The 27166-nt window shown below is 47.8% G+C and overlaps 1 protein-coding gene across 1 annotated transcript in view; it reads right to left on the bottom strand.

Moving 5' to 3' along the window:
* Nucleotides 1-274: 274 nt before the first annotated feature.
* Nucleotides 275-27166, bottom strand: part of VANGL1 (VANGL planar cell polarity protein 1) — a 49506-nt gene continuing 22614 nt past the window's right edge. The window contains exons 5-8 of the mRNA XM_074318608.2: nucleotides 10183-10316; nucleotides 8622-8754; nucleotides 7446-7680; nucleotides 275-2089 (exon numbers count right to left, since the gene is read on the bottom strand). Coding sequence (XP_074174709.2) covers nucleotides 1829-2089; nucleotides 7446-7680; nucleotides 8622-8754; nucleotides 10183-10316 — 763 coding nt within the window. The 3' untranslated portion in view covers nucleotides 275-1828. The remainder of the gene's footprint in view (nucleotides 2090-7445; nucleotides 7681-8621; nucleotides 8755-10182; nucleotides 10317-27166) is intronic.

The raw sequence follows: 27166 nt of genomic DNA, 5'->3' as shown, positions 1-27166 counted from the left end.
AAAGCACCATGGTTACATGGTATGTGTTTTTCATCAACGGAACCATGTCGTGAAATAGTACATTTTGGCTCCATGCCACACTGACTGGTTTCCCCTTCCTTCCTAACACATCTTCTTTTTGACCTGAAGGCTGTTGATTCAAGAACACTGTTTACTTTTTCAGGTACAGATGTATCGCAAATACCCAAAGCCAATTCTGGTTTAAAAAATGATACACTTGCACGACCCCACCTGTGGAATGCATAAACCAGTAAGGTGTACAGGAACACAAAGAGCATTTTGACAGTGTCATCCTTTACTAAAGCAAGGAATGGTATCCTAATTACCTGGTTAAAGCAGGAGTGAATACTTTATACAGGTTTGTTGTAGATACAGGAAGGCAAACAGAGGCACAGGGACCCGCCCCAAGGTGTTGGGATGTGGCTCACAACCCAGGCCAGGGGAAAGCCCACAGGAACCAGCTGCATTTAAGAAACAGATCGTGGATGAATCGTTCTGAACCCTAAGACTGGCTCCCTACTCTCCTTTCCCCAAACTCTGCAGTTTGTCCATTCTTTCTCCTCATTTGACCAGACTCTGCAAGTAATTTCAACACCAGGGGCCAAATGCACCCTTCCCTGGTAGTAAGTGGCAGAGGTGACGAGTTGCACAGTGACGGTGGTCAGAAATCAGGGACTGGACAGCACCAGCTGTCACTGCGGTGGGCACTGTTTGGTCTCCCACTGCAGGCAGCTTGCTGTGAAGCTTTGGGAGAGATTAGAGGCTCCAAGATGAACCTGCCAGTCCCAGAGTCAGTGTCAGCCTTCCCCCTGGTCGATGGGGGAAGGAGAAGAGAGTGGGGAGGAGAGGCGGGAGGGGAGGGTTCCCGCTGCAGCCTAAAAGGGACATTCCAGCTGGCTTGCCCTCCCTGTGATCTACCTGGTGGGCACACCATGCTTCCCCACGCAAACAATCGGTGGGACCGCCTGAGGCTATGCAGAGCCCGAGGGCACACGCGCAGAACCAGGTCCCAGGCAGTGCTAGAGAAGGCTGGGCTTTCTGGGCCAGGCGGGCGAGCCAGGGGGCATGAGTGTATGTGTGCATGTGCGCATGCGCACACACTGGGGAAGGTGGGGTGGGTGGAGCCAGCTGCCAATCACAGCAAAGGGCTACCTGCTCCGGCCAATAGGGAAGCAAGGTCAGAAAACAGGGCAGGCGGGTTTTCTCTTTGGGAAAAAAAAAACCAGAATCAAATCATTAGGAGCCATCAACTGATAGTGCACATTTTTTTTTGTTGTGATCTTTCTCTGCAGAACCTAAGGCAACAATGAACCAAGATGAGGCCGGCAATTCCTGAACGGCACGTGGGCGATGTGGAACTGGACACGTACATACACAAACACGTACGTGGACATGTCGTGTCTGGTTTCCTGGACCAGAATAAAGATGTGTCCCCCAGAAGTCTACGAGTGGGTCGCCCAGAAGCAACAGGAGAGTGGGGGTGCTGGACGAAAGGCAGGGTCCACTTGTTGTAAGGCAAGGCTCCCAAGAACCACCAGCTCCGCTTTGGTTACAGCTGTCACAGGAATACCAGGGAACAGATTCTTGAGAAGTCCCGTCCACAACACTCAGATGTCCTCAGTCACTTTTTTCCAGGGCGGACATCCCCTGCTTCCTTCCAAATAAAGTGCAGATGGTCAAAGGACACTGGCCTGTCATCTGCCAGCCTCAGTCAGCAATGAAGAACCATTTAAAACAAAGGCGCCCCTCTGGTATACATATATCTCTCTCTCTATATATATATTCTTCTTTTTTTCTTGTTGTTAATAAAGCCACAAATATAGAACTTTTACACCGACGTCTCAGACTGTAAGCGGAGGACAAATTTGTGAGATTTGGGGTCTATGAATTCTTCCGAGAGCACGATGAATGGAATCTTCTTCACATTGACCACGAGGCTGAAGTCCAAGCATTTAAGGACGAACACGATTCCATCCCGTAACCCGTTCGTCACAGCCTCGTCACTAACGAGTCTCCACTGCGTAGACAGCCAGCGTTCCTTGTCATACTGCAGGGTGGGGCCCGCGCTGAAGTAACGTTCTAGGAAGGCCTGAAAGGAGAGGAGAAAGGCTGTTAGGGGACCGACACCCGGCTCCGAGGGCACTGCTCCCACCCCTTCTTACATCTATGAAAACCACTGTCCCTTTACACCAAGACAGAGCCCAGCTCATCAGGCCAAATTCCCATCAGACCCTCACAGCTGAGTTACAGCTGGGGTGCAAGACTCCCAGACTCCCTCATTCTCCTTTGCCAACTTCCAACCAGAGGGTGAAGATGGCAGTAAGCACAGAGGTGGCTGGTACCAATTTTGGCCCCGAAGCCATCACTGAGGCACCAGCCCACTCCCAGGGCACGGCCCCTGCTTGTACCTGTTTGCAGGTATGCCTCCTCCTACACTGAAAGCTCAGGCCATAGGCTGAGCACGGAGAAGCACCTTGGAAATATGAGCTGAAGAAATAAAGGTATGTACCTGCATGCACAAAAATGCATGCTCAGTCACTTACTGGTTTGTGACTTTGGACAAGTCCTTTAACCTCTCTGTAAGTGGAGAAAAACAGCACCTAACTCACAGGGGCTGTTGTGAAGATGAAACGGTTAACGCTAACCATCTAATGGCACCAGGGAAATCCAACCAATGAGAGCGATGGTTATTTTATGTTGGATCGAGTGTGCACGTGACAAGTCCAAAGGATGGCCAGAACCAAGGGATGGTTCACTTCCCTTCGCAGGAGTTCTCAGATCCAGTCATGCTTAGCTCTTTGGAGTTCTCTCTCTCACACACACACACACACACACCCCGCCCACCCCCTTTGCTGTTTCTCCTGCAGATGTGGTCCCTCAGCAAATTCCTCTTTGCCCTTTAAATCTTCTTAGACCACACCCTGAACCTCTCAAATTAATGAGCCCTCCTCTAAGTGCCTATAATTATTGGCAGGACTCCTGTGTGACATTTCACTTTTTGAACAATGACGGTTGACTTGCTTATCTGCACCCCACACTAGATTTTATTCTCCTGGAGGGCAGGAATTGTTGTTCAATTTGAATTTCCAAGGTGTCTGGCACATTCAAGAAGCTCAATAGTGTGTGTATTATGTCAATAAACATACTGATTTAGCTGAGAGAAAGAATAAGCCAGTGATACAGACAGAAATCACTATGGTTCTGGATAGACAGAGGTCAAGGACAGTTTCTAAGTGGTACCCACTTCCACCCACCTGTCACTGCAGCTCCCAGGTACAGTATCTCTGATCTGTAAGTATACATTTTAAGGCAGAAAGTAGAGTTGTGCCTCTAGGACAAAACACGCTTCTAATATAAAAATGTATTCTAGAGTTGTACACTTGAAACCTATGTAGTTTTGTTGACCATTGTCACCCCAGTAAATTTTAATTAAAAAAAGAAAAAAAAATAGCTCCTATTAATCATAAGGAAAACAAACAACTCAACGAGAGAAATACAATAAGATAATTTATGCAATAGAAAACTAACATAGGAAAGATGTTCTATCATTAATAATTAAAGAAATATTAATTCAAATAATAAAAAATGTATTTTCCAACTCTTAGATGGACAATGATTAAAAAGAACGGTAACACCTAATGCTGTGACGTGTGTGGGGAAATAAAAAGTCTCAGATCCCAGAGGCAAATGTGTAAAACAGTCACACTCCCTAGTAGGACAATCTGGCAGATCTATACCTTTGATCCAGCTGTTCCTTGATTAAAAATTTATCCTTCAGAAATACTTGCACAAATGCACAAAAACATGTAAAAGAGATAGTCACGTCAAGACTGTTTAGGCCAGGGATTGGCACACTTTTCTCTAAATGTAAATATTTTCAGTTTTGCAAGCCATACTCTGTCACAACTACTCAGCTCCACCCCTGGAGAAAGAAAGCAGCCAGAGAAGATATGTAAATAAAAGGGTGTGGCTGCGTTCCAATAATACTGATTAACAAAAACAGCCAATCCTCGGTTTAGACTAATGCAAGATCTTAATCCAAATGTGTATCAATAGGCAATCAGTTAAACAAATCACAAATTTGTATTCAGTGGAATGAGATGCAACTATTAACGGGTATGTTATATCTGTATACTAGCGATCCGAAGTCCTGACATGGAAAAATAGCCAACAGAGAGCTTAGAGTGAGTGCTTCCAAACTATACGTAGGTATGACATCCCATTTTCCCCCCATTTCTGCTTTAAACATACACACACACACACACACACACACACACACACACACACACCCCACTCCCTATTAGTAAGAACTGTTTGGGCTAGGGGAATGAAACTTCACTTTGTACAGAATACTTTTATTTAATGTTTGGATTTTTACACAAACAATATTATTTTTTAATTTTATTAAACTTATTGGGGTGACATTGGTTAATAAAATTATATAGGTTTCACGTGTATAATTCTATAATACATCATCTGGATATTGCATTGTATGTTCACCACCCATAGTCAAATCCCCTTTCATCACTATATATTGGACCCCCTTTATCTTTTTCTACCTCCCCCCACCCGCTTGCCCTCTGGTAACCACCATATTGTTGTCTGTGTCTAGGAGTTTCTGCTTGCTTGTCAGCCTTGTTCGTTTGTTGCTTTCAGTTTTATACCCCACATAAGGGTCAAATCACATGGTTCTCGACTTTTTCCATCTGACTTATTTTGTTTAGCATGATATTCTCAAGATCCATCCATGTTGTCGCAAATGGCAATATTTCAGATCTTTTCTCATGGCTGACTAATATTCCACTGTATATATATATGCCACATCTTCTTTATCTAATCATCTATCCAAGGGCACTTTGGTTGTTTCCAAAAATGAACCCACATACATATATATTGGCAAATAACTTTCGATAAAGGAGACAAAAACATACAATGGAGAAAAGAAAGCCTCTTCAATGAATGGTGCTGGGGAAAACTGGAAAGTCACATGCAAAAGAATGAAACATGATACAAGTGAACTGGCATCTTAAGATGCTTAACCATAGAGCTGGGAAGACTATGGGTGGAGCGGGGCCCCTTGTTAACTCTCTAGTCTTGACTTCCTGTTGAACTCTGTGGTAACTTCCGGGAACGGATGTGAATAAAGGGGGAAGCCATGTTGGGCTCTGGGCCTTGTTCTATGTGGGTGGCCAGACGGGAGAATGGCTGGTGAGTGTGCTCACACTCCTTGGTGGTTCTGTTTCTTTTTTTCTTTTCCTGAAAAAACCGTTGTCTTTTGGTGGATTACCTGGAGAATTATTGGGCCAGTCGACAAACTAGACTGCTATTTGTCTCTATACACAAAAATTAACTCAAAATGGATCAAAGGCCTAAATATAAGACCTGAAACAATAAAATACATAGAAGAAAACATAGGTACGAAACTTATGGACCTTGATCTTGGAGAGGATTTCATGAATTTGACCTCAAAGGCAAGGGAAGTAAAAGCAAAAATAAATAAATGGGACTATATCAAACTTAAAAGCTTCTGCACAGCAAAAGAAACCATCGACAAAACAAAAAGGCAACCAACCAAATGGGAGAAGATATTTGCAAACAACACCTCCGATTAGGGGCTAACATCCAAAATATATAAAGAACGCATATGACTCAACAACAAAAAACAAACAATCCAATTGAAAAATGGGCAGAGGACCTAAACAGACACTTCTCCCAAAAAGACATATAAACGGCCAAAAGACATGAAAAAATGCTCAACTTCACTAGCCATCAGGAAAATGCAAATCAAAACCACAACGAGATACCATCTTACACACCTGTTACAATGGCTATTATTCTCAACAAGACAAGTAATAACAAGTGCTGGAGAGGATGTGGGGAAGAAATGAACCCTCATACATTGCCGGTGGGCATGCAAATTGGTGCAGCCACTATGGAAAACAGCATGGATGTTCCTCAAAAAATTAAGACTAGAATTACCATACGACCCAGCAATCCCTCTTCTGGGTATCTACCTGGACAATTTGAAAACATTTATTTGTAAAGATGCATGTACCCCTATGTTCACTGCAGCACTATTCACCAAGAATATTATTTTTAATTCAGAAAAGTACACATTATTTAAATGAAAAAGAAAACAACTGGGAAACTTCACAAAGTCTTGAAAAAAGGAAAAGAACTGCTTCTGTTCGTGGTACAAGCTATCCCTTTGCACGTGCAGACATACTGTACTTATTTGCAACCACAGTCTCCACACTGTTTTGCATTCTGCTTTTTGAAACTTAATAGTCTAACAAAGATTCGTCCATGTTTCAATCAGTGATATACCATAATTTGTAAGCCACTGTTCTATCTTTAAGTTATTTCCAATTTCGAGTTATTACTGATTATTTTGCAAAAATCTCCTGCATGTATATATCTGACTATGATGAATATTATTTCTAGGCGAGTCAAGGAGTATGAAAAACCTTATGGTTTCTTACTGAATATTTCTGTATTGCTTTCCTCAGGGTTGATTCTGGTTAGTGACAATGTAATCAGCAGTTGTACATGTATAGGACAATGTATGTACACAGGTCCATACTAATATAACAGTAACATAACTAATAATGTTACATGTGTACTATATGCCAAGCTCACTTACTCTCTACCACATGATTTCTATGTCATGTTGCCATATGTAATATAATTCTCACATAACAACCCTGAGGTTGACATTATTATTATCCCCATTTTATAAAAGAGGAAAGAAGTGTAGAGTAACTTACGCAAAGCCACAAACCAATTAAACGGTGGAGCCAGAATTTGAACCCACTTCTGTTTGAAGAAAGGTCATATGCAAAACTCTTACTCTATTTTGCCTCCCTGACCACACCCCTTTATGAGATACAAGGCTGTTTCTTGTAATATCCCTAGAAGTGTACTCATCATACATGAAAAGTCCATTCAGTAAAATGAATTCCACAACATCCAAAAACAAAGAGATGGCATCATTTGTATCGCTAACAATAATAGCCATTTATTCAGTCCTTACCGTACGACAGGCACAGCTTTCAGCACTTCACGTGAATGAATTCAGTTCTCACGACACCCCAATGAGGCATCAGTATCATCCCCAATTTACAGGTTAGGAAACTGCAGCACAGAGCCGTTACGCTACTGGCCCAAGGTCTCCCAGCTAGCTAGCAGAGGACCCAGGTTAGAATGTGCCAACTTGGCTCCAGAACACCCGAGTCCCCCTAACTACTACCTGTACAGTCCTGAAGCTAAATGCTTTCCTCTGCTTGACTCTAGAGGCCTTCAAACGGCATATCTAAAAAAAACAACTGCACCAAAACACTCTAGAAGAAGTGTGAATTGCTCATTCTTACTAGTCAGTGCTTTAGAGAAGCCTCTGACTTTATCCCCCCCACAACGGGACTCCCACACGCGGTGGCAAGGCGCACCTTTGGGGTCATGCTGTTGGTGATGCAGAAGGCCAGGTGCTGTAGGATGCTCTCCATGCTGTGGTAATGCTGCTGCCGCGTGGTTCGCAGGTACTTCTGCAGAGCCCGGGCCATGGAGGGGAAGATGGCCTGGGCGGCCTCCCTGGGGTCCATCACCTCCCCTGGCGCCTTTTGCTGCTCCTCGGCCTGGAGACGCTGGATGTGGATGAAAGCCTCCTCCACCGCAACCACCAGCCTGGGGACAATGAAACATGGTCACCAGGATGGGATGTGTGAATAGAGTCATCCTGGATTTGGAAGGACTCAGGCCCGCCGGCTGTGTCCGAGCCTGCCACCAGCTCCCCCAGAGCTCACATCCTTAGCTGTCACTGCAGATGGTTGGGAGGAGAGGGAGGGAGAGAGAAAGGAAGGCAAAAAGGCAAAAAAAAAACACCAAAAAAAACACACACCGAAAAACAAAACACATGGAACTGGGAAGAAGGAGGCCTGCCTGGGGCCGGGAGATAACTTCTGTTCTCAATCCCACCCCTAACGTGCTTGGGAGACTCGCATCAATCCTTTTCATCTCTACAGTGAAGGGTTAGTGAAAAGCATTCTAAGGTCTCTCAAACTCTGGCTACAAAAGGCTCCGCACGCACTGAGAGGAGGCTGGTGGTGCAGAAGCAGCCTCACCAAGCACCACAGCTGTATCCCCATCCATCCAGCGGCCATGCCAGCAGCCCCTGGGAAAAAGGAAGAAGGTCAGCGCGTATGGTGGAAACCACCTCCGTGCATTTCTGTTAACAGGATCAGACCTTGAAAACCAGCAAGGGCCGGGGGTGGGGGCGTGGGGGGTTGGGGGGTGAGCACTGTAGGATGGGACCTCTCACAGTGCAGGCTCCAGGCCAGCAGCTCAGTGTCAGCTGGGAATTTGTAAGAAACGCACATTCTTGGGCCCAACTCCAGACCTCCTGAATTGTAAGTGACCTTTGTGGGTGGAGCCCGGAGGCTTGTGTGTTGACAAGCCCTCCTGGCGATGACTATGCGTGCGAACGTTTGAGAAGCACTGGAGCAAGATTTACTCCAAAGGCCCAGGCAGGTCATGTGTATAAACGGAAGTTTCATTCTAGCGGTTCAAACACAGAAAGTGTGCGACGGGAGGGTGTTAGTGTGTGTGTGTTGGGGGGGGCAGTATACCTCGCTCTCCGCTTCTTCACCCGCCGCTCATGGTCCGCCTCTTCGTAATACAACTCGTTGTGGCTTGAGTCCCTGCGCCGGGCAGCTGCGGCAATCATGGCCCGGGACTGACCGGTGGCGTTGTTGGTGGGCCCTTTGGGGAAAGGACGGAGGAGGAAGAATAGTTTTCATGTCATGGGGCTGCAAAAGGGGGCTGAACACTAGCACCATAGTCTGTCAGGACCCCCCCTCCCCGCGAAGCACACAACCCCCCAAAGTGGCTTCCCAGGAGGGTGAGTGGGTCCCCTGCTGCACAAGAGGACGACCATGTCCCTAAAGCCCAATCTGATCAGTGTAAATGGAAAAAGAATTCAGAAGGGGATGAAGAATGCTCGACAATTAAAATGGTGGCCACAAGTAACACACCGAGTGTGACGATGGGACTTACCATCCATTATAGAAAGTTTCGGGTTGGCCATAAGGGCAGTCGGAACGTCACGTTTCAGCAACAAGACCACGAGAGAGAATGAGAGGGATGGGAGAACAAGGACGGAAAAAAGGAAAGTCAAGGGGGACACAGTGACGTGACTGCACACAGGAAAATGAGGCATGCTGCAAGGTCACGGCAGCCACAACTTGTGCAGAAAACCAACACTTGAGGACTTGCCTATGGCCCATTTGTTAACACAGACTTGGAACTCCTGGTCTCGTGTCCCTGACCATTGGCCACCTGGACTTCTCAAGAGGACGAGGCCCATCTCATGCTTTCCTATAAATCACCTACGTGGAGAATGACTTGCCTTGGCTAGTGGGAATTTTCACTGTTTTCAGACCCCAGGCAAACTTGACCAATCTTTCAGGATTCCCCAGAGTACACATCTCATTCACCAAAAAACAAAACCGAACAAAAACGGGGAGGGTATTGCCACCCAAAATTGACACCATCTATAAATCACTTGATTTGCTAACAGCGTGATCCTCTCTTCTAGGGTTTGCAGAACTCTTGCCCTGATCAAGCTGCCCAGCAAGAAATGACACCGTGTCCTGTTTCTTGCACTTAACCATCTGATATCCTGAAACAGCTCTGACGTCCCCAGCCTGGCCTCTGGCCTCCTGCCACCCACTCAACTCCAGCTCCCAGCCAGGATTGAGAAATGCCTGTACGTATCTCACCAGATGCCTGAACCACTGAGAGGTTTAGTCTTAACGGTTTTTGGAGAGCTGCGTCTTTGGGTCATTTATCCAAATTTTGAAAAGCAGCCCTTTCCTAATAGTTTTCATTAAGATGTTCCCAGCAGGAGGCAGGAAACACACATCACTATTGTTTTCAATCATAAAACCCCAAAATGAATGAACCTCCCACAGATGTAGACTGTAAATCAACATTCCTCTGCAACTATGTTTGCCGGGGAGAAAAACAAAAGAGAGAGAGAAAGAAAAAAAGAAATTGTTCCGAAATGAGAATGTCCCATAAAGACAAACACCGAGAGGAGGCAGAACCAAATGGACGGTGACGGTTAAGCTAAGTCGGTGCCCACACTGCTCCCTACCCCCAGCACAGACATCATTTCAAGGCACGTACCATCTACGTTGTAGACTTTCAGCCCCGCCATGTGCTTGGTTGCTCGGAATTTGGAGGCTGTTAGGAGACTGGGGTTATAGATGGTGAAATCTTTATAGTAATTTTCCAGAACCACCAAGGCTGCTCGCTGGATACTGAGAAAAGAGGGCAAAATTAATGCAAAGCTTTTTCACTGAATAGTTAGGTCCTAAGTGAAAAACAAAACTCCTTTTGGAGTCAGGTAACATAACCAAGGAACACATCCCATAGGCTACTGGGTTTCACCACACCTTCTGTCTCCAGGATGAGAATTTAAAGATGAAACTACGACCCGTCGTCAAGCGGCTTCTGTGCTCTCTCCCAGGCACATGAACCATATCCCATGTAGCCAATTCTTGAGAAAAGAATATGTCATAACTTAGAATTGTTTAGGGTACCCATAACTTTCCTATTTTTCGGAGTTTATGAAAGAGGAAATGGAGGACCCCAAAATGGTGAAGAGACTTATAGATGGTTGCCGAGCTAACAAGGGAAATAACAAAGTGTGGATCCAGGCTTCTCCAGGTCCTAATGCAACGTACCCCCCATACACCTCACCGCCCTGGTATGAGGGACGCTGGGTTTTTCATTTTCTATAGATCAGAGCTACACCACACAGGGCAGAGCGCACGTGAAAGAAGCCGCTACAGATATGAGCTAACCCTGACTCCTCCTCTTCGTTCCATCCCATCCTGCCCAGGCCAGCTCGATGCCCCAGTGCCCTGCAGCAAACTCTAACCCATCACCTGCTTGGCCCCTCGGAGAGCAGCCCAGGAGCAGAGAAGCGGGAGGAAGGTCTGGGAGGGACGGTGCCCACACTCAGCAAAAGAACTCGCTCTTGGTCTTTGGAGGCAGGACGGGTTTTTACACAGCTCATCTCATTTGTCCCCCCACAATCATTCAAGATAAGAAAACGGAGATTCAAAAATCTATGACCTGCACAGCCGCCTACATGTACTGAACGGCAGGGCTGGGGCTCCAACCTGCACGGACAAACCTCTAACTTGTGTTCTTCCCTGTGACGTGTGGCCTCCGTGGGACAGCATACGTACTGCCACCAACCACCAGTGTGCTAAACTCCATCAAGTGGTTTGTATCTTGCCCTTATGTTTTCCTCCTGGTTCCCTTCTAAGTAGATGAAGTACCAAGGATTATTTACAGTAGCTTGGGCACCATGACGGGGCTGCTTTCAATTCCTAGATGACCCTGCTCCATTCCACGGCTCGCCGAGTGGCGCAGGCATCTGACAGCCCCTAACCTATCAGCAGGACACTTTGCCAACCTGCCCCTCAGCTCCCCTTGGGACGCTGCCCCCAGAGTTTAACACAGAGTCTAAAAAGCGATCTAGAAGTCAGTCAGCTAACCTCCCTGAGACAGAGTCATGGCAAAGCTGTCTTACTTATCCCCGCGCAGTGCCTGGGTCTGTGATCTGCATTCAGCTGGTGTTTAGTATCAACCTAGACATGCACACCCACGGGGGGCTGGGGAAATCTGGAGAGACCAACCTTATATAATGGAAGTATTAGATTCCTAAGAGCAAATCCCCATTTTGAAAGCCCCAGTCATTCAGTTACTTAGTTGCTCACTCATCACTTTCATATTTGAGTACCTACGTCTGCTGAGCCCTAGGAATGCAAAGATAAGATGGAAGGAGCTTCTCCTTAGACAGGTGTACATGGAACAGAAGCCCCGTGACAACTAACTGGAATACACAGGCATGGCGAAGCACACAGAACAGCTTCTGATGGCCCGGGGCTTGGGTGGATGTAGGGACAGCCCCCTGAGGAGGTGAAGTGGTCATTGAGGTGAGCTTTGTGGGTTCCAGATCTTTGCTCACACTGAGAGCCTTGCCCAGTGGATCTCTAGCTCAACACGGCCCCATCTCCTCCCTGCCTGTCTGTCTGGTATCTCAGAAGGGGGCAAATGCGTCTTCACCTCCCACTCCATCCAGAGACTGACCATAGCTCTCTCTCTGCTACACACACAAACACTACCTTCTCCTGCATCTTTACCACTTGGTGCCTGGGGCACTGCTTTGCTGGAGTCCCTGGGCTTGGGGAGACAAGGAGTCACAGAAATAAGTCTCAGTTTATGACACAGATATGCTGGGGTGAAAATATTCCATCCCACGCTCCTATCCTGACATGGAAACAGCTCTAAGCACTTGGGATTCCAGCAGAAAATTATTTCCCTGATGAAAACTTGAAAGTTAAAAGGCAACCCAGAGGTTATTCTCAGGCTTGTCTTCAAAGCAAACCTTCTTGTGGTTGATGGGTTTAGGCTTTTCTGTTCAGCCAGGCCACAAGGAGGGGCCCAGGGGATCACACAAACTCAGCCCCGGCCTGCGAGGCAGGAGAGGCAAGGCTGGAGCTGAGCCTGGCGGCCCTGCTTTCCAACTCTCCACCCCAAATCACAGACCGTGCACTGGGCTGCCCCAAGGAGGGGTGTCTGCCCACGCGGGAGTGCACAGCCCACACCCTCCCACCTGCCAGCACACACAGCCCACCTCACGCTCATCCTTGCTGGCCCTCAGGGACCAGCGTGGGATGCTGCAGGTAACATGGGACAGGAGCCCCAGAAGTGACCTGCGTGCGTCTCCCAGTCTCCCAGAGCTCGAGAACCTTCGCTCAGAAGCACAGAGCAAGGGGGCAAGTTCAGACAGTCTCTCCTCCTCCAGCACCCTCATCTCCACACAGGCACCAGAATGTTCCAGACGCAGCCGTGCACCTGGCTGACCGCCCAGGCTGACCAGTGAACGTGGGAGCTGAAGGACTCTCAGGGAAGTGTGGAAATGCCTCTAAGAGCGGGGCACCTCCTTGCCTACAGAAAACCATCTGGGCCACACTTGACATATCCAGCCATACTGGGGTGTGAGAATCTCCACAGAACTGAAAACAACAAACTGCAATGCCCAACTTAAAAAAAAAAAGGTTGTGAGATTCGGACTAAAATCCAATATGCCTTTCTTCACCTTTTTAAGAGAGTAAACTATGTAATATAGGATGTTAAGTCTTGTTGGTGACTCGGGATGACAACTACGTGCGTTACGGTCTGTGCCACGTGTGGAACACAGTGAAGACGGAAGACCCCACCCTACACTGCGGTCTGAGGACCCGAGGCTGTCTGTTCCCGTCTCCTCTATAATCTCCTTTACTATCAAAGTCATTCCGAGTTGCTGTCAACCTACCTGCCTCAGACACTCCCCTTTCTGTTCTCACACACCCTCCACTCAGGTACAAACAGAGAAAATGGGCTTCGAGAGACCCAAGGAAGGGGCTCTGCTCCCGTGAAGAGGTATCCAGTGCAGCCCAGGAAGTCGTGGCTATTTCAATCCAAAGTCTCCGGTCTTTTTCATTTCTGTTCTGATTCCTGATTCATGCTTTGGACTGGTTGAATTTGTTAGGTAACTGACTTTAGGTTAAAAGTAACATACTACTAATACACCGTTTGGCTTCCCAGTGAAACAACAATTTAGCATCTACTGAGGGGACATCCTGCAGGGTACCCTGGCATCCGCCCAAGTCATGCATGACCCCCAATGCCAGGAGGCAGGATCCTTTTCCTCAGCCAATGTCAAGGTTCCGTATCTTCCTGCCTCTCTTCCTTGGTAAGATACAAGGTCAAAGCAGGACCAGTTTCTTTTAGGACGTCTTTTCCAACTGTTTGGTTGCCAGTGATCTGTCCCTAAACTCACAGCATCGACAGCCACACATGTGACTGGTGACGTCCTCAAGCACGCTAGTCTCCTCCTCAACAAGCCGGTGAAAGTCCCCATACAAGGGACACCGCGTTTGACTTCCCCACTGGTCCGTAATATCCACTGGATCGACTTGCTCACTCAGGAAACCTGAGAATCCCACAGGCATAGGGTCCATTCTCAGCATATATTTCATAAAACCGCAGAATTCGAGAGGCAAAAAGGGCCTCAGAGATGAACAAAAGCAAACCCTTTGACTAGTGCCCAGTCTCCCGACCAGATCATCTCTGAGAAGGCGGATAGGGGTGGAGAGAAAAACCACGGTGGTGAGAAATCTGTTCTCTCTCGTCACCATCATCTTTAGAAACAAAAGGTAGTGACTAAACAAGTCTTAGGCAGATACCCTGTATCATAGGCAGATGAGATCTGATGCACACGTTGGAGGTAAGACCCCACCAGAAACCCCTGGCAAGGAGAACTCTCCCGAGAAGGACACCTCTGAATTCAGTTAATACCCCATTCTATACACCCTCCAATGCTACTGTTCAGGGAAATATCCTTCCACAGACCACAGATATCTGTGGAAAACACACACAAACACAAATCCCAGATATGCATATGGAAAGACAACATGGATAATGGAATATTCAAGATCAGAAGTTCTTGCTGTCACCACTGGGAAAGTAACCCCCTCAACTCTGCTAGGTCCAGGATGGTCCACACTTGAACTCGTGGAAAAGGCAGGGCAGCAACACAGCGACACCAATGTCGGAGGGAATTCAACAGCCCCTTTTAAATCTGAAACTCACTGTTGACCACGTAGCCTCCCGGGCCTGTTTTCTTTTCAGGACAAAGAGGGTGGCATGTGAAATGCTGCACCTTTTGTGTCTAATCAACCACAACACGCTGCTAGTGCCGCTGACAACTGTTATACAACTGCCATGGCAACAGAGAAGAGGGGCTCACCCTTGTGCTCCGTTTCTTAAACAGACTTGGAGAGCACCACCTCCGAAGACAGTTAACATTGAACTTCAGAAAAAAATCCGCAAGAAACATTTTTAAAGGTAAATTCTGAAAAACAAAAACAAACGCAAATGAATGCCTCTCCCAGGCTCCGTGCATTATCTGCTGTGGGAGAAAGTGTGCACCGTGCAAATGCTCCTGGCTTTGACCCCAGAAAACAAGTCTCTTGGCTCTTTCATTTATTCTTTGACCTTGAACAATTCATTTCTCCAAATCTCAGGTTCTTCATCTGCTGGGTGGGGGGGAAAAAAACCAAAAAACATAGAAAACTCTGCTATAACGTAAATGAGCTCCACATTACTTAACTGTATAAAATGTACTGCTGCCAGATTATTGAAATGACTGGGGCAAGCCTGGCCTGTAGGTAGCTAGTCAGATATTCTAGGAACAGGCTGCGAGATCCAAATATACCAGGTTCTGGCAGAGGTCTGGTGTCACCGGTGGCAGTGATCTCCTGAGCTTGAAAATCAATGGGGCAATTCCAAATTCTGTGACTTTCCCAGACTTTTAAAAGTCAGTTGGCATTGAGGCCAGGAAGAATATTGAAAACTCAACCCTCCACTTTTCTGCTTCCCAAGGAGGAACTGCCTGCCTGGTTTAGACCTGTTTTAAAGACTGAATGAGATAATACATTTAAAAGTGAATGCCCCAGAGCAAATGGCTCATAAATGGCAGCGCCTGGAGCTTACATGACCTTGTAGGTTGGGAAAGCTAATCTGTCCCCCATGTGAGCTCGCACCGCATTCCCCATCCAGGACCAGCACGAGGGTACATCACAGGAAGTGAGCCAGGACCGGACCCCTCACATGGCTGTCTATCGGAACTTAAGACTATAAAATTATGGTACTCTCTATTTTAATGCAGTATTTCCTGCCAACGCTCAGCATCCTGAAAATCAAGCCTAGTGATGAGGGAGGCATCCATGATCCACAGAGTAGAAAAAAGCAGTGACCTAAGAGCCAGGAGGTCTGGATTACAGGTCTGCTCCTATGACTTCCACACCTGTCTAAGTCATTTCCCCTTTCTTGGCCTGTTTCTTGGCCCACGACGGAGATAAGACCAACTGTTCCGTGTGGTTGTTGAGACGAGTAAAGGCAATGATGCCAGTGAAAGCATTTATACACCATAAAGAATTATATAAGTATAAAGTACGATCGTGTTTCCAATGAATAGGAACATTTTGCAGCAAGACATGGGTGGGTGGGGGGGCGGTGGGTGGAATATTCATGCAGCCTCTGGGCACAAAAGCATGACCCAACCTCCACTTATACTGAATCACAAAATTCTACTCTCCACCAAATGAAGAGAGTCTTTGTGTTCACCCAAGCAGAGACACAACCATGTTTCCCCGAAAATAAGACCTGGCCGGACAATCAGCTCTAATGCGTCTTTTGGAGCAAAAATTAATATAAGAGCCGGTCTTATCTTACTATAATATAAGACCCAGTATTTATAATATAATATAATATAATATAATATAATATAATATAATATATAATATAATATAATATAAAATAATATAATAGACCGGGTCTTAAATAATATAATATAAGATCAGATCTTATATTAATTTTTGCTCCAAAAGACACATTAGAGCTGATTGTCTGGCTAGGTCTTATTTTCGGAGAAACACGGAAGAATCGAAGAAATCAGAGCCCATCTAGTTCAAACTTGAAGTCCACATACCAATTCTTTTCCTAACATCCCAGACAGGCATCCAGCCTCCGCCTGTAAAGAAAATTCACTCTCACGTGGTGCTGAAATGACCTTTCTTTAAGTTCCACCCACTAATCCACCCACAGCTTCCTTCGAGAACCAAGCCCCTCTCTATTGTGAAAGCCTATCAAATACTTGAAGGAAACAATTGTGGCCATAAACTCCTCTCTTTTAACTCTTATTTTGCAGATAAAAGCACTGAGGCCTTGAAAAGCCTGGTGCACACTCTCCCCAGATGTCTATTTCCCTTTCATTCACTTTCTCCTGGATCTGATTGTCGCGTCTACCATTAAACTAATATATACTATTAAAACCAGAAATAGTAAAGCTTTAGCGCTCATCCAGCCCAAGACCCTTAAAGTATACAGCCTTTAAATTCTTCCAGGGCAGGGAGAAAAGCCTCCCTGACAGGGCCAGGTAGGGAAGCCTCATCCAGTGTCAGCCACTTATTTTCAAATATTAATTTGCTCCCGTTAGTGCTGCCAACAAAATCAGCTTTCTTCATACGTGAAAAACATGAAAGCATTTCTCACATGCTAACGCCCCACGTCAATGCCAGCCACCATTATTCGGATTACCTACCATAGGTAGAGCTGACAGGAAAGTACTAAAGAGACAGTGTTCTCGGCACAGAGCAAAATGTGCAAAGGCCTACTTTCTGGGCGAGTACTCACTACCCTGCAAGCCAACTAAGGATGCTGACTTTCAGAGAAACCCTAATAACCGGCATCCCCAACTCCATCCATAGGCAAACATGAATTATGAGCACCCACCAAGTGCCAAGTGCTGGCATATACATGTGAACCGGACCTCAAGGGGCTCATGCTCCCTTTGGTGGTGACAACAATCAAGTGACTCAGGGGCTGTGATGGAATATGTGACCGGGGGTGGGGGCTAGGGGTTCGGGGGTGCAGGTGACGACCCACAGAGGAGGCAAAGCTGAGTTTCTGAGTTCAGTCTTACAAGATGACTGATGGTCACACCATGACGACAATGGGCTGTAAAGCTCATTCCAGGCAGAGGAAGCAATGAGGGCAGGCACAGGCGGGTGCGAAATAATCCCCCCTAAATGTCTGCAGTGAGAGCAAGAGGGTCTCAGGGCTGAGGCACAGAGCAGCTTGAGAAATCTGTGGAAGTGTGTGGAATAGTGTCTCCCCAAATCCACGTCTACCCTGAACTTCCAAATGTGACCTTGTAGGGTCTTTGCAGATGTAATACCAGTATGATAAGGTCATACTGGTGTCTATAAGAAGAAAGGACGACACACAGAGAAGAAGGCCATGTGACAATGGAGCCGAGGCTGGAGTAACGCAGCTATAAGACAAGGAGCACCAAGGGTTGCCACCAACTGCCAGGAGCTACGAAGAGAAGGCAGGGTCTGTCCCTTGAACCTTCAGAGGGAGCACAGCCCCGTCAACACCTGCAGGTCAGACTTCTCGCCTCCAAAATTGGGAGAATTTGAGCCACCCAGTCTGTGGTCCTTTGCTGCAACAGCCTTAGGAAACCAACACATTTGTATTTAGGGCAAGAATGATGAAGGCAGGTGAAGGTCAAGGCCAGGCTAAGACGAAAGGCTCAGGTGAGAGAGAGAAAAGAAGGCAAATGAGGGTGAGGAGGGAGGGGATGGGACGAGAGCGTGTGTGGGTAGGAGAGAGGGTAAGCCGGCAGGGAAGACCCAAAGGATGCCAACAGTAAAGGCTGTCTGGGTCCCAAGGCCACCCTGCCTCCTACTCTGCAATGTGTGTCTTCTCAGTGGGTGGCTGCAATTTAGGCCTGAACCCAGGGTCTCTGAGAAAACGCTAAAATGCAGAACCCAAAATAAAAGTTGATTCAGCTTTCTGTGAAAACTCCCAACCTGGGAAAGCCAGCTGATGCCCTTGGTTTTATCTGACTGACCTCTCCCCAGAGGAGTCAACAAGACTGCAGGCAAGATGTGTGGGCTTCACTGCACCCTGGCCTTGGAGACAAGCTGACTTGTCTGACGGAGTCAGGATCATTTGCAGCAATACCCACGTCAGTCCCAGAGACGCGAACATAATTAGCCCCTGGACGTTGCAGCCGCCTCCACTGAGAACCCAGCACATGAGTGTCTGTATCTCCTGACCCTCCTGCCTTTTAATTAAAATGTTTGTCTACAGCTGCACATGGAGAGGTGGCTTACACAAGTCCCACACAGATAACAGGCAATGATCACCTTGGAACTTGAGAACAGGAAAGAGAAAAAAGTGGGATCAGCTTGTGTTTAATTGGCTGGTCTGGGGGAGACTGTGGAAAGATCCGGAAGACAGGCTGTATTTTCTGGGACTTTGTCACGACAGAGCAGGAGGGACACACATTGCTGCTTGAGCTCTTGAGACGTGAGGCCCGTCCTGAGAGGCGACCCAGATCAGCGGTTCTCTGCTGCTGGTGACGCCCCAGCCTGCCGGCTCCTCAGCTACACGGAAGCTTCAGGGACCACATTCTTTGAATCAATATTCGCAAGCGGGAAAGTGTGCCTGGCCTAGGCTTTGAATATCGGGCTGCAGACAAGCCCTGCAGGCTGTCCCCACAGAAAGACAGCCAACTGTGCCTAGAAACGACTAGAAGCCGGGAATACACACCCCAACAGCAGGAAGGAGGTAGAATTAACAGGGTCTGATGCTGATGGAATGGTGCCCGCAGTGCCGTCTGGGGGAGCACCCGGGGCCCTTCTCCATGCTCTGCCCTGCCCCCACTCTAAGTTTCTGGTGATAAAGTATAACCCCGGAAAATGGCCTCTCCAGTAACACAAGTAAAATTACTCCAGAGTGTGTGCAGAGGAGACCACTCTTTCAACCAGGACTAGAGCTGGGTCACAGGCACATGCAATGACCTGTTTCTTCCGGTCTCAGGAACTGAACAAGGAAAAGCTGTCATACATGTCATGCCTCTTGGCCGTGAGGCCACGATCTACCAGGAGGTTCTGAGTGTGGTGACAACACGGACAAGACAGCCTCTTTCTGAGCAGATGACCCAGTCACGGCCGGCCGTCGGGCTGACTACCTCTCCCACCGCAGTGATGCTGGCAGACCTCTCACCATGGAGGGACCTACGAGCCCTGCTTCCCCTCCACTGACAAGTCTGGCTGTTGCCACAGTCTGCCTGGAGAGCTCACAGCCCGGCTTCCAGGCCAGCGCACAGACTGTCCCACACCTGCCCTGCCTGCGAGCTCAGCTTCTCAAGGTTTTAAATTACTGTGCTGACTCACACCAGATAAACATCAAAGACAACCGCCTGCCTAAGAAGGAGATTTAGATAGTGACTAAGCACCTCCTGACCCACCCAAGTGGCTGGACTGGCCTTCTCTTATCTGGCCTCACATCTCTCAACACCGGTACCTCTGGCCCTGGGAAGAAAGACAAGAAAACTTTCCACACAATGAGAAGTCTGGAGGCTGAGGGAGACCGGCCTGGCCAGGTGGACCTCTGCTCGCAGAGATTGAACAGAGCTGGGCAGCGGCTTTGCAGGACAGGGAAAGCAGGCCCCTGCCCATCTGCCTTCTTAGGTGTCAGTCTCACACACACTGCATCAGACCACACCCATCAGCATCTCACACTCACTACAACAAACCACATGCACCGGCCCATGGGTGAGTGTGCAGAACACTGGGCCCTGCCTGCAGCGTGGGTCCTTCAGGGAAATCAACAGCACACTGGTTGGGGTAGGGGACCCACTGCCCGGCCACCTGGGGCCCGGCGGGAAGACCATCTATACCAGCTATTTGTCCACGGGCTCCTTCCCCCTCAGTGGCCATGCTGTGTGGGGCTGACTCCTCTCGGCCTCAGGGTGAGGCTTGGGGGCAGACACTGAGCGAGGGAAGCCGTCCCAGCTGTGGCTGCTGCCAGCAGACAGCTGTACAAACATACGGCTGCAGTGTCTAGCACCTTACACTCTCATTAAACCACTTTTAACGGGCTCCACGGGGCCAAAGCACAAATGGCAGCTCTATGCCGGCCTTCAAACACCTCCGCCAGCAAAGCAGATCTGGGCAGACCGTCACACTCTACTCTTTTGCTCTCACTCCTTTTCATCCTTTGCTTTTTATGGAGTGGGGGTAGAGACGGGCAAATATCTTCACTGAAAAGCAGTGAAACAAACATCCATTTCTAAAAATGAAATTGTCTATGAAACCATGATCGTAAATAACATGGCCATTTGAAAACACTGCCCAATCTCACCGCCAAGGGTGTTAGGTCCCCCGAGACAATGGGTGCTAGACCACGAGGAGAGGGGCCCACAGCCCCGCATGACAGCCAAATCTATCAGTGGTGTGATCACGGGCTTGGATATCATTGGACCGAGAACCACAGACGTAAGATTTCAAGGGGAGCTGGATATATCCTGGAATTAATGGAGTAACGTTAATCTCCCCAGGAGACTCTCTCTCTCTCACTTATAACTAGAAAACTAAAGTGCAATCAAGACAAGCAAGGCCGCCATTCAAGTTGAGAGGATGCAGGCATGCACTGGAGAGGGGACAATATGGGCTCTGTTTCATCAGGGTTGAGCTGCACTCATTGATCTCATGGTGTCCTGGGGCTTTGGGGTCAAAAGTCACCAGTGTGTGTAATATGTTCCTGTCTTAGCTCGAGCTGCCATAACAAAATACCATAGACTGAGTGGCTTAAACAACAGAAACTTATTTGCTTACAGTTCTGCAGACTGGAAGTCCAAGATCATGGTTTGGCCAATTCAGTCTCTGGTTTTCTTATGGGCCTGCAAATGGCTGCTTTCCTACTATACCCTCACATGGCTTTTCCTCAATCCATGTGCACAGGGGGAAGAGAGAAAGCGTGCAACCTCTCTGCTATCTCTTCTTATAAAAATGCTCATTTTATCAGATCTATGACTGCATGTAACCTCAATGACTTCTTTAGAAGCCCCATCTCCAAATATAGCCACACTGGGGTTTAGAGCTTCAACCATGCATTTCCCCCCTTCTCTCCCACCCCCAATTCATGTCCTTCTCACATGCAAAATATATTGATTCCATCCCAATGGCCCCAAAGATCTTAACTCATTCCAGTATCAACTCTAAATTGAAAATCAAAAGCCTCATTTAAATAAATATCCTCTATATCATGTATAAATGAGACTCAAGGCCCAATTCATACTGAGGCGAAATTCCTCTCCAGCTGTGAATGTGTGAAACCAAGCAAGTTATGCGCCTCCAAAATACCAAGGTGGATCCGGCACAGGAAAAACCCCACCACTTGAAAAGGGAGGAATGGGAAAAGAGAAAGGGGTGAAGGCTGCCAAACCAGAGACCTTGCAGTGTCCATCCCATCATCAGATCTTCACACTTGAGAATAACCCTCTTTGGTTCAACGCTGCGTCCTAGGGGCCCACTAGGGTGACAGTGTCATTCTTCCCTCTTCTTGAAGGATAATAAATGTTCCTTCATGCCGGACCCACTTTCTCCGTTTCCTTTAGTCCCAGCTGACGGTGTTTCTATAGGCATAATTCCTCTTTATTCTTGGCTTCTACAGAAATGGCTGATTTAATCCCTTGTTCATATCCACACTAATCTCATTATCAAATTATTCCCTAGCCACGCCCTTGGTGCTCCCTTCAGTTCATGCTTCATCATTTTTTTGCAGTCCAGATAAGTTGAGAATCTTCCAAATGGTTTGAATTCCTTTTTGCCTAGCAATTCTTTCTTCAAGTCCTCTCTCTCCTCTAGCATTTTACTAGATGCAATAATAAGGACCCAAGTTGCATCTTCAATATTTTGCTTGGACTAGCTCCTCAGCCAAACAGCCAAATGTCATCACTCATAAGTTCTACCTGCCACGAAACACTAGGACAGGAACACAGTGCAGCCAAGTTCTTTGCCACTTCGTAACAAGGATCCCCTTTTTGTCACTGTCCAGTAACGTGTTCCTCATTTCCACCTATGATTTTTGGCGGGAACACATTCAGCCCACAAGGGTTCCTTTTCAACACGACAATGCTACAATCACACGCAATCATAAATGTCCACTGTTTGAAAAGCAAGCCAAGAATCGTCTCTCCTAAAGCACATGTGAAGAGTAACCAGACCTTTGACAAAAAGGTCCATGGCCAACACCAGTTTATAAGATACTCTTCGTCTCAATGAATGAAGTATGCTTCGAAACCCCGTTAAAACCCGCTAGCTGCATTAGATGCAATGGAGCTTCGGCAAAATGACTATCCTCCCGAATGCGTTACTGTGAACAGACACCTTTCCCAGAGGGCTGGGAGGAGAGTTCTGTCTGCCTGTGTGCTTTCAGTCTCTCTCCTTGCTGACGACTACCAGCTATTACTTTTCACTGATGTTCATGTGCCTCTTTATAGAGCTTTCCCCCACTTGAAAGAGGTTTCTTCTATATTTTTTGAGGGATAGAAAGCAAAAATTAAATCTGTGAGAACTATACGCAAAGGAAGAACGAGCCGACTGTGAGAATGAGGGCCTGAGGTAGCTGCGGGAGTCTGCTGTATCGTAGACGGCAGTGTTCCCCCACCTCGGGCAGTCCTCTCGCCTTAAATCTGGGCTGGGGCTCTGACTTGTTTTAACAAGAGAATTCAGGGCACGTGGTACTGGGCCAGGGCCAGGCCTAAGCCTTAACGGGCCTGGGAGCGTCTACTTTTGTGTTCTTGGGAGCTCTGAGAAGCATAGCTACCCTAGTAAGAAACTACTCCCCAAAGAGGAGGCCCTCTGGGGAGTGCAGGAACTGCAGAAAATGTGGGAAGAGAGAGAAGCCCAGCCCCAGGTGACTCTCCAAATGACGACGACAATCACACAGGGACCACTGGCTGGACCAGCAAAAGAACCTTCTGGCTGAGTCCTGCCCACAGAAAATAATAAAATGTTGTTCTACACTACTAAGTCTGAGGGTGGTTTTATACAGCAAGAGATAAAGGTGGTCTTCTTTGGGACAAGTGACGTATAGAAAGTTAAAAAGGTTTGACCAGACAAAGGCTCAAACCTAGTGCTATGGTTATAACACAGGCCCAGGCTTTGTTTGCTAACTGACTGAATAAAAGAACCAATGGGCAAAGGAATGGCTGCAGAGCTCAAGCCAGCATCTCTGCCCATTCTCTCATTCCCTCCTTTCCAGCCCTGAAGCTATGAGTTCAACGAAGTAGGATAACGTATAGAAAACAGTACCCAGTCTGACACACGGGAAGCACTCAAAAATGCTTATGAGTTCCTTTGCATTCTTAAAGCAGTGACGGGAACACAAACCCATGTATTCAGAGGCACTATGGTGACACAGTTAAGATCATTCTGGAACCAGACAGCCTGGGCTCAAATCCTGGCTCCCACAATCACAAACTGTGGGACACGCTACTGAATTCGCTTGTGCCTCAGTTTCCTCATCTGAGAATGAGGATAAGAGCGCCGACCTCCCAGGGCTGTTAGGATTAAATGATTGTATGTTAAGAGCTTAGAAGGCGACTGGCACGTGGCAGGGACCATGTAACTGGTAAGGTTTTCATTTGTTGTACATCTCGGATCCAGTCAGCAGTGAATTACACTAGCTCTTATGTACCGATATTCACTGCAGTTACCTGTAAAGATTTCGGAACTGGGAAATTATAATTAGGATAATTAAATGTCATTTTTAGTCTCTTTTTTCGTCTGGATTTCTCCCCAAATACAGTCAGAAAAACTTACTAGTCTTTGGTGAAATCCTGGAAAAGAGAGCAACTCATGGTGAGAACAGGGCCAAGAAAAGTGACCCGTGAGATATGTGTGGAGAATTACAAACCAAACACGCTGAGACCCCAGGATACCACAGAGAGCACAGGGGGCAAGGGGTGTGACCCACAGGAAGGGGGTGGTTCCCTGCAGCTCTGCACAGGTCCACCTGCCCCCACGCCTGACAGGGCAGGAGAAATTAATGAGATCCAACATCTGAAAAGCCCTTTGTCATCCCCAAGGCACTGAGCAAAGGTTAGGAAGTCTCTTAATCTACTTATGGATCTCACTTTGTACAACAATACGTAACCTTTTCCATTTCTGAACGTTTTCAAATTAAGCCATGCCTCCATTCCTGACAACGAGGGTGCACGGCAAGGACCTTTTATGAGTGTTAACAAGAAGCAGATTTTCTGTAAGAAACTAAAGAACAGGGATTCTTTTGACAACTCTCAAAAATAGCTCAGTCGATGCACTAAAATCATCTTTGAAAAACAAACAAAAAAAGAACCCACGATCACGCTGCAGCTCAGCCCAAAAAGTTGCTGCCACAGAGAATGCTTTCCATAAAGGGAGAGTGGGCAGCCTGTGATGCCATGTCTTCCCGTCGAGTCTGAGAAGACCTGCTATTCTGACCCCACGACTCACTCTTTTGTCTGTTTCTACACTTCACAAAAGGGCTCAAAAGCTATATTTCTGGCCTAGTGACTCTTCCCGCCACCGCTGGTTTTGGACCAGATTTAGCGCAAGGCTTGGCAGGTGACGGAGCACACACATTGCCAGCAGGGAGAGATGCCAGGCCAGCCCCAGCTCCTGCACACTGGCTGTCACAGGGCGGCTGGCCCTGCCTGAAGGCTCTATTTGTGAATAAAGGTGTCTCTCCCTCCCCAGCCATTTTTTCACCCCATAACCAGGGTTTCCGCGTGACAAAGGGGGCCTTACTGAAGGGAGGGAGATTGGGAAGCAGAGTGCCCTGGAGAGGAGCCGAAAGGAAGATACTAGGACCACCTAGATATGCTCTCCTCCAGGGCTGCTGGAAAGGTGGCACCCTTGGGTCTCCCTGGGTTAGTGGCTTCAGGGTCAGCAAGTAAAGACCGGGCAGTTGTCAGTCATAGTGAGGACCACCATGAGAGGCTGGCGGCCAGCCTGCGGGCCACACAGCACTGCCTCTCCTGCTCAGGTCTACCCCTGGCTGGCAGGGCTATGGGTAAGGTAGCAGGTACCTGTGGCTGTTCTGTCTGTCCCCTCCTTGCGCCCACCCCGATCCAGTCTTAGAGGAAGGAGTCATGGGGGAGCCTTGGAGAGGATGTCAGCCCCATCACCCCACTGCCTAAGGTAAGAAGATGCCCTTCCTTCCCTTTCTTACCTCCGAAGGTGGGACTCACCTACTTGGGATGAGGCCAAAACACAAAACCACTGCGGACCTCACTCATGGCCAGTGTCCTGGCTACTTACCTCTCCAGAGTCCCAAATATCACTCATCTCTACTGGGACCAGAGCCGGGAGCCTGATTTTTCTCCACCCTCTCACCCTTCAGCAAAACCTGTCCAGTCCTGAGACAGACTGCTTCCCACTGGGCTTTGTGGCTGCTACTGCCTGGCCTTCCCTCATTCTCCTGTGTTCCCATGACCCACGCTCACGCATGTGTCAGCAACAGTCCGCTGCACAGCGGAGCGCTGGTCTCCCTCCGAGAGACCGTGAGCCCCAGGAGTTCCGGAACCGAGCTCTGAAGCCACCAACCCTGTGTCTTGGGGCCCCTCCTGGGCTCTACACAGAGCAGACAAGTCTGCCCGTCATTCTCCAAGGTAAAACACAGGGAAGGCAAGCTGTCTGAGACGACTACACAGCTTTGCCTTACTTGCCTTCTCAGCCCCATAGGCTTCTGCAGAGGGGCTGCACAGAGCAGGAGAATCAGACACTGCTTCCCTCCAAGGATAGGCCAGAGCGGCAGCCGCCCTGAATGCTAAACCACCCAGCCCGCGGTGGTACAAGCGGAGCCCAAGAGCGAAAGCGGGTGCGTGCCAACAGTGAGCTGGTTTGGCAGTGAGACCGACTGCAAACCGGGTTGGGCCACCTTCCTGGGCCCCAGCCAGGAATATGACAAAGCCCATTGTTCTGATACGCACTACGGTGCCCTTGCCAATCATCTCGGCTGCTTTACCAGCCAAGAAATCACATCAGTGACGGCTAAGAGCTTACCAGGTGCCAAGCAGGTTACACACATCGGCAGGTATTGCCTGAAGAGGCCAGAGAGCCTCACGTGAGGGCGAAGTCAGGCATCCCAGGTGATTTGCTCACCTGGTGACCATGTGAGTGCCAACCGTGTGCCATGCTCCAGGCCAGGCACTGAGAATGCAATTGGACACAGCCCCTTTTCCCAGGGAGTTCACTGTTTGTGGAAGAAAACAGACAGAAAAATAGGCCAGTAAACACGAAGTGGGAGATGCCTTACCGAGGGCATTATCTCAGGTCCTGCTGCAGGACATCTGGGTGAATCCGAAACGAGGCCAGCCATATTATTTTATACAATTACTTAAATCCCCGAAACCCCCATATCCTCATTTGTAATACAGGGATTGATAATACCTGAATCCAAGGGTTCTGTAAAGACTAAGCCTGACAATCTGTACACAGTGCTCACCTCGGGACGAATAAAAATAAAATGAACTAAGTAAATGATGATGATCTCTCTTCTGGTGAACCACAGAAGAATTAGATTTTATGCATAGATTTAAAGCATGACATCTCAATGTATTTCTGACTTTTTCTCATGCTTACATCTTCAAACCTCAACCCTTACAAGTTTGGTATCTCTAACCTGCACTTGATTCCTCGTCGGAGGGTCA

The sequence above is a fragment of the Rhinolophus sinicus genome, chromosome 7, assembly GCF_057876585.1.
Source record: "Rhinolophus sinicus isolate RSI-liver-muscle chromosome 7, RSI-T2T, whole genome shotgun sequence".
NCBI classification, from domain to species: domain Eukaryota; kingdom Metazoa; phylum Chordata; class Mammalia; order Chiroptera; family Rhinolophidae; genus Rhinolophus; species Rhinolophus sinicus.
The sequence above is the reverse complement of the archived record's forward strand: the minus strand, read 5'-3'. Positions and strand labels throughout refer to the sequence as shown.